The sequence below is a fragment of the Sinocyclocheilus anshuiensis genome, unplaced genomic scaffold, assembly GCF_001515605.1.
Source record: "Sinocyclocheilus anshuiensis isolate Anshui unplaced genomic scaffold, SAMN03320099.WGS_v1.1 scaffold1068, whole genome shotgun sequence".
In the NCBI taxonomy this organism is placed as follows: Eukaryota; Metazoa; Chordata; class Actinopteri; order Cypriniformes; family Cyprinidae; genus Sinocyclocheilus; species Sinocyclocheilus anshuiensis.
In genome coordinates this window covers 195,103-202,554 of record NW_015551062.1, presented here as the reverse complement: position 1 = coordinate 202,554, position 7,452 = coordinate 195,103, and the positions used below count along the sequence as shown (strand labels likewise).

General features: G+C 39.1%; 1 protein-coding gene across 1 annotated transcript in view; it reads left to right on the top strand.

Moving 5' to 3' along the window:
• Positions 1–211: 211 nt before the first annotated feature.
• LOC107661993 (deoxynucleoside triphosphate triphosphohydrolase SAMHD1-like) overlaps positions 212–7,452 on the top strand; it is a 19,593-nt gene continuing 12,352 nt past the window's right edge. Inside the window, exons 1-5 of the mRNA XM_016451822.1 lie at positions 212–220; positions 3,629–3,688; positions 3,874–4,029; positions 5,736–5,836; positions 5,911–6,019. Coding sequence (XP_016307308.1) covers positions 212–220; positions 3,629–3,688; positions 3,874–4,029; positions 5,736–5,836; positions 5,911–6,019 — 435 coding nt within the window. The remainder of the gene's footprint in view (positions 221–3,628; positions 3,689–3,873; positions 4,030–5,735; positions 5,837–5,910; positions 6,020–7,452) is intronic.

The following is a 7,452-nucleotide window of genomic DNA, read 5'->3' as shown; positions in this document are numbered from 1 at the left end:
GGATTCCTCGTGGAAATCATAGGGCCCTAATGACTCCTGTGCAGTATTTCAGTAACCTGCAGTCAGTTGAGGGGGCAGTTTGTGTTTGTGTTTGTGTGGTGCAGGGTGGGATATCTGGCTGGTTGTCTGGTCCAGGCTCTCGATGAAAGACAACCGGAGCTCCTCATAACGAAGCAGGATGTGCTGTGTGTGCAGATTGCAGGCCTGTGCCATGACTTGGGTGAGTGACGCTCGTGTTCAGAAACGTGAGAGAGCTTGGCTTCTTCACTAGGTTTCCTCCCTTACAGCAGAACACATTCAGATTTACATGCATCACATCTCTGATCCGAGAAGAGAAGCTGCGAGTCACAGCACATCCACACCGCAAGTGACTCATGCTCGTTACAATCAAATGATGAAATGATTAATTTAAAAGAACATTTTAACCCTCTGGGGTCTAAGGGTGTTTTGGGGCCCTGGAGACATTTCATTACACCAAATACACAAAATAATGTTCTTTTTAGCAACATCATATGACCCCTTTAATATTAACAGACACTAGTACGTATTATGTATTGATTTAAGTGTAGACCTACTTTTCATTTATTCATCCCAAATTTGGCAAATTCTGTGACATTCCGCATTATACTGTAAATTCCATTTTAATGACTGGATTCCTCGTGGAAATCATAGGGCCCTAATGACTCCTGTGCAGTATTTCAGTAACCTGCAGTCAGTTGAGGGGGCAGTTTGTGTTTGTGTGGTGCAGGGTGGGATATCTGGCTGGTTGTCTGGTCCAGGCTCTCGATGAAAAACAACCGGAGCTCCTCATAACGAAGCAGGATGTGCTGTGTGTGCAGATTGCAGGCCTGTGCCATGACTTGGGTGAGTGACGCTCGTGTTCAGAAACGTGAGAGAGCTTGGCTTCTTCACTAGGTTTCCTCCCTTACAGCAGAACACATTCAGATTTACATGCATCACATCTCTGATCCGAGAAGAGAAGCTGCGAGTCACAGCACATCCACACCGCAAGTGACTCATGCTCGTTACAATCAAATGATGAAATGATTAATTTAAAAGAACATTTTAACCCTCTGGGGTCTAAGGGTGTTTTGGGGCCCTGGAGAAGTTTTGACATGCCCTGACATTGGTGTTTTTGTCAGTATCTTAAAATATTAATGGCTAAAGTCTGATAACACTGTATTCAGCACAAACTAGGCTACAGTAATATGTAAGCAGCATGAAAGTACATGTTTGTGTTTTTGAGAAAACAATGTTTATGCGTGGTTAGTGAAAAACTAAATTTATTAAGTCACTGAAATAAAGCCATAAAACACATACAGAATATTTGTCCACAAGACTTTTGAGAACTGGATGTGGTAGACTAGAGTTTTTGCTACAAAATGATGTGAAAATCATCCTGTTCACTCGTCACAGGAAACAATATATTAATTTAACTTTTGTAAGACATGTTTTGTGATAGAATGCCCGTATGCGATGGAGTGACAATGGCCATGAATATTGTTACAACCACTTGGCTCTAAGTGAAGCAACACTGCCAAAAAGGGAGGCCAAACATAAGAATAAAAGTTTACGTAAACTTTTAATAAAAAATTAATCAAATAATGATACAAAATTATAAGATATAAAGAAAAACAATCCAGGGCTGAAGAGGAAAGGATGAACGCCTGCAGTCAAATTCCTTAGGTTTTATCCCAAACGCAATTACAGGCCCCTTAAAACAGAGGCCCCTGAAAGGGGAACTCTGTAACACACAAGTAATAATACAAACCCCAAAAAACATCAATAATAATGATAACATAAACTATGACATTTTACATCAAATAATAAAAAAAAATCACTTTGGACGCACATAGACCGGTGTAAGACAGAAAGCACAGACTAGAGTGAGGCAGATAGCACCATAATGCCAGAAGAAAATTAAGAGCCTTCCTGTATCTACAAACCAACTAAATAAACTCACCCCTAGTCTTCAGTACGCCCACATGCAGCTCAGCGGCTAACCCGTCTACCTGCGTCCGACATAACAAAAACAACAAACTAAAATAATAAACAGCGTTAACCGCTCTACACCCTATCATGGGAGTTCACATGGCTCTGGCGTTCCAACCCGTCTCATTAATACTTCTTGGCATTTACAGCGCAAATCTCTCACTCACCTCTAGTCATATAAGACAAAACTCTGCAGGAAATCTTTTCCTCTTCAGCCCAGCAAATATTTTACCAACATCCGAAAACTACTGAGCCTCTCTCAGTTTGATCTCAAACGAGCCCCCACTTCACCTAGTGGATAAATACAAAACACCTTGCGCCTTAACAATATTTAGTGATTCACACCTGAGAGACAAAGGGCCTCCCATAATGGGCCATCAATATGAATGTGACTGAGGCAGGTAAGGAAAGAGTGTGAGGAGAGTAAAATAATGTGGGTTTTTGATTATTTCTATTTTATTTACAACACAGTTTAAAAAAATATAGACACTGAAAGTCAAGGACACATGATTGAACATACTGATCTGAACACTGAGACTTGAACAGTAACACACCTTTGTGCCAAACATTCCTAGACTCTAATAACATTCATAGTGTTAACACTACTTTTATATCTTGCAGTTTTATATGTTATAAAACATGAAGCAAACATCCTGGTGTTGTGAGACATTTAGAAAATGAAATGACACGTATTTCAAAATGTTTTGCTTGATTTCATACATGTAGTCAGGAATTATAGTTTGGGAAAAGTCTAACTAGTAGAATGTGTATGTTATGTCACAACACAATAACAACAGATGCAAGTAATCTTAGGCTACTCATCAGAATGATATCCTCCACTGGATCCAGCTGCACGATGCATCGTGTTGTGTTCTTCCTCTGAGGTAAATTCTGGGTTATTCCTCTCAGTGCGTCTTCTTCCAGAAACAAACAAAAAGTAGCCGGGATGAACTCTTCTCGTTTGTTTACAGATGATGTGGGTGTTTACATGCGCACGCGTCTCACGTGGATGTTTAGAATCTGAAAAGCGCGATCGGCTCGTGGGCATGATTGCATTAGAGATAATGAGTTGAGACGGGAAAACTGGACATCGCGTTGGTTTCATATGTATTACTTTAACAGGGAATATTTGTTTTGGATGTGACTTACTTTATTTAAAAGTAGACATTTTAAGCTTTCTATACATATATTTCTCGTGTCTTTGAGGCAAGTATTCATGTTGTTTTATTTACGTGTCTGTGAAGAGAGGTGACAGAGACCGAGACGGCACAGAGCGCACTTTGTTGTTATTATGACTATACACAAATAAAAGTAGACCATTTGCAGTTTCAAACGATACCTTATTCTAATCTGTACGATAAAAAATGACGGAGTATTTTTAGTTCTTTTCGCGGTCATAAAGAAAATACGAGACAGACCGTACCAGTGCGGGCTTCGACCCCAGGGGGTTAATCATCAGGATACTTTCTGACATTTGATGACCGACTTCCGGCCTTCCTTCCAAACAGACTTCTCACACGATCTCATGTTCTTTTTCAGGTTCAAATGGGCGGATCAGATTTCCCAAGTTATAACCACTAATGGCTTTAATGGGTTTGCATCTTCATTCCTTGATAGCCTCTTGTCTTTTGTTCAGGTCTCTCACATGTTTGATGGCATGTTCATCCCTAAAGTTCGACCTGGTGAGAAATGGAAGGTATGTGAGGGAAAACCGTCAGCAGCGTAAGACCATGCATGTGATTGGGCCATTTTCTAAGCAGCTTGACTGCGTTCCTCTAGTCGTGTGCACAGTTCTTGATCCTCAGGGATCTAAGAGCTGACCTTGTGTGGAGTTAGCTTTGAGCCAGATGTTGTAATGACTTCTGCTGGTGTTCCCCGCAGCACGAGATAACCTCGGTTAAGATGTTTGACCACCTGGTGAAGGTCAACAGTCTGGAGGAGGTCATGGTGCGCCACGGGCTGACTCTTCCTGACGACCTGAATTTTATTAGGGAGCAGATCATCGGGCCGCTGGACAACCCCATCTTGAACAGATCGGTGTGTCACTGTTATCAGCTGCTGCCTTGTGTACATGTTACGACAAAGCATCGCTTGACATCAACATCACACTCTCGTTTTTGCAGAGCTTTGATGTTGCGGTTTAAACAAAAAAAATAAAAAATCCAGGTCAAAATAATGTGGCTATAACTTTGATACAATATCAGTGTTATTTGATAACTTTCCCAACCCACTATTTCCATTAAAACAGTATATTAACTAGGGCTGGGCAAAAAAATAGATTTTTTTTATGAATCTTTTTTTTTTAAATGACGTCGATTCGATATCGATTCTCAAAAGCCGCGAATCGTTTTTTCCGGTATTTATTTCAGCAAACATTTAACACAAGATCTGATTAGTGTGAATCTTATCATTAGTCTTCTCCACTAGATGTCACCATCTCATTTACCTTGCGCGATGTTACATCGGAAAGCCTGTCATTCATTCATTGTTTATCATGGCAGAGATACTGTTGACAAGAACCAAGAACAAAGCAATATGTGTGATATGCAATGCTCAGGTGAAATGCTATAGTAATATTACAAATCTGCGGAAGCATTTGACATCAATGAATGAATGGCGGATGGCTCGACACACTGTTTTGTTTGTTTACTAAAGCGTTGATGACGCTCGCGGTGTTTTCGGTCTCCGTCTTCTCACTATATGCCGATAAAACACTCGAATATCATCTCCAGCTGCTCTGACAGTCACTTCATTAGCATTTTACCGTTTAATTTGAGAAAACTACCATCATATCACATACGCAGCAGCTGCAAGTTCTTCACGGCAACCCGTCAAAATAAAAGTTTGGTTTAATGTGATGAAACTGTGACAGAAATAGGCTATATTACTATTGTGCAGTCTTAAGACTCAATGTAACAACAATACTACTACTGCTACTACTAGATATTAATAAAACTTTATTTTTAAAGGAATAATCACATTTCTGTCACAGTTCTGTTGTTTTCTTTTTAATTTTAACAGTAAACCTCTGTTGTGCAGCTCTTTGCCAAAAAATAAAAGGGTTTAATTTTCATTTGATTAGGATCAATTAAATTAATGTTTTATGCCTTCATTTGATTACTAGAAAAATTAAGAAAAACATTTTATAGGGCCCTGTTATTGTTTTAAAAAATAGCACCATATACAAAAAACAAAAAAAAAAGGTTTAAAGTACAGGTCTTTGGCTCTTAATTTCTTTTTATTAATTCACCATTTGTAAATGGTGTTTACTGTTCATTTTTTAGAAATATTAATAGCATTTGTATTAAAACCATATTCACTGAATGTAATAAAAAAATTGAGACATCTGAATCAATACCCAGCCCTAATATTAACTGTTATTGTTGGAAATAAGGCGACAAAGCCTTTACACAAATGGTTAATTTGTGTAATTTTCTCACTCTCACACCTTTCCAAACCTGTGTGAGTTTTGTTCTGGGGAACACTGTATGTGTCTGTACTGTACAGCTTCAAAACGGACATGCAAGCAGCATATAGTAAACCTGACACTGCTGTAGTCCCAGGCTGCTGAAGCGATGGGTCAAGCCACCGTTATTTATATTCATCGAGTCCTGGCTTCAGAAACCACGGCAGCTGTGTGCATGATGTTTACTCTTTTCTAAAAGCTTCCCAAGCAGTGTGTTACTGAGTCTGTTAATGGATGTCTGTCATTGACTCAAAGCATTATTCTTCTAACCCTGCAGTGGCCATATGAGGGCAGGCCGATGGAGAAATCGTTCCTGTACGAGATAGTAGCAAACAAAAGAAACGGTATCGATGTGGATAAGTGGGACTACTTAGCGAGGTGAGATGCAGTTTGCACCGAGCTAATGATGATGTTTCCAGCGTTCGTCTGACTGAAGATGTTTGTTTGGACAGGGATTGCTATCATCTCGGCATTCAGAACAACTTCGACTACCGGCGCTTCCTCAAATTTGCGCGAGTGTGTGAAGTGAGAGGAAAGAAACACATCTGCACCAGAGACAAGGTACATTGAGCAGTTGTTACACTGACTCCGTGTATATTCATTGATTTAGTTTATTGACCGATTTCAGTGCAGAATATCAGTTTCTCCAGAGGATGTTTTCTGTATCTGTCACCTGATGGAGCGCGGTTTGCTTGCTGCTGTCACCTGTGACTTGCTTAGCTGGCCTTTATAAGACGTTTAACTTTCAGTAACAATATCAACAGTGCTGACACTACCGTGTGAGAACAAAACCTGGGGCCGTATGTATAAAGCCGCTCGGAGTAAAATTTTAGTCTTACGTGTGTCAAAATTCAAAGAATGACTTAATTTTACTCTTATTCCTAGACTTAAGAATAAGAGTGATTCATAAAGTGTTAAGACTAGGTCTCAGCTCCTAAATTATTTTAGAGAGCTGGAGCGGTCTCCTAACCTAGTTAGGAGTAACAAGATGGCAGCAAAGAGGAGACAAACACTTTCCAACAAAGATATGACATATTATAGTTATATGATGATATGGAGTTGATAAAATGATACAAACTTGATTGTCAAGATAGTCAATTTGTTTTTGTAACTGACAAAGGAAGAAATTTAAAAACTTCTTCCACTCTACAAGTCAATGCTCTAACTGCAGAAATGAAAGTAGTAAGTACATTTTTTGGCTGTAAAATTGGAAAAATGCAGCAATGCACCGGTGATGACACGGTAAGCAGGGTCATACATATTGTGGCACTAATCCCACCAAACACAACAGTGGCCAAAAGTAATGTGTGGAGGGTTTTTTTTTTTATGACCCCACATTTCACTTAAATCATTAAAATACAAAGGAAAAGTCCTACTTTTTACTAAGAATTTTTTGACACTTAAGTCAAAGCTTAAAGGGTTCATATGATGCGACATGCACTTTTGCAAGCTGTTTGAACTGAAATGTGTGTTGGCAGTGTGTACACACAACCACCCTATAATGATAAAAATCCACCCAGTGTGTTTTTTTAATCCCCATAAATCATAACCCCTTTCTCAGATCAAGCCGTTCACAAATTCTTGGCTCGTTATTTACATTTCATTGGTCCTCTTGTTTTTGCATGTGTTCATAATTTCTTTGTATGACAGCATGGCCAAAAATTATGACCGCACAATTTGGCTTGCTTCATTGTATTATTATCACAAATTATTTTTATTTTATTTATTTATTTTTTAACCAAGGGCGAATATGTCAAATTTCCTAGGCCGGACATCACTTTTGACCACTACTATTTGACAGTTCATTGACTTTCCAACTAACCGCCAGACCATGCTGCAAAAACAAGCCACTTTTATGAGTATTGTGGGCTTTCCTGGAGTTATTGGAGCTGTTGATGGAACTCATGTTCACATCATTGCTCTAACTGTAAACGAGGAGACATACCAATAGAAAACGAAGCATCAGTAATAATTTGTGATAATTTTGCACAATG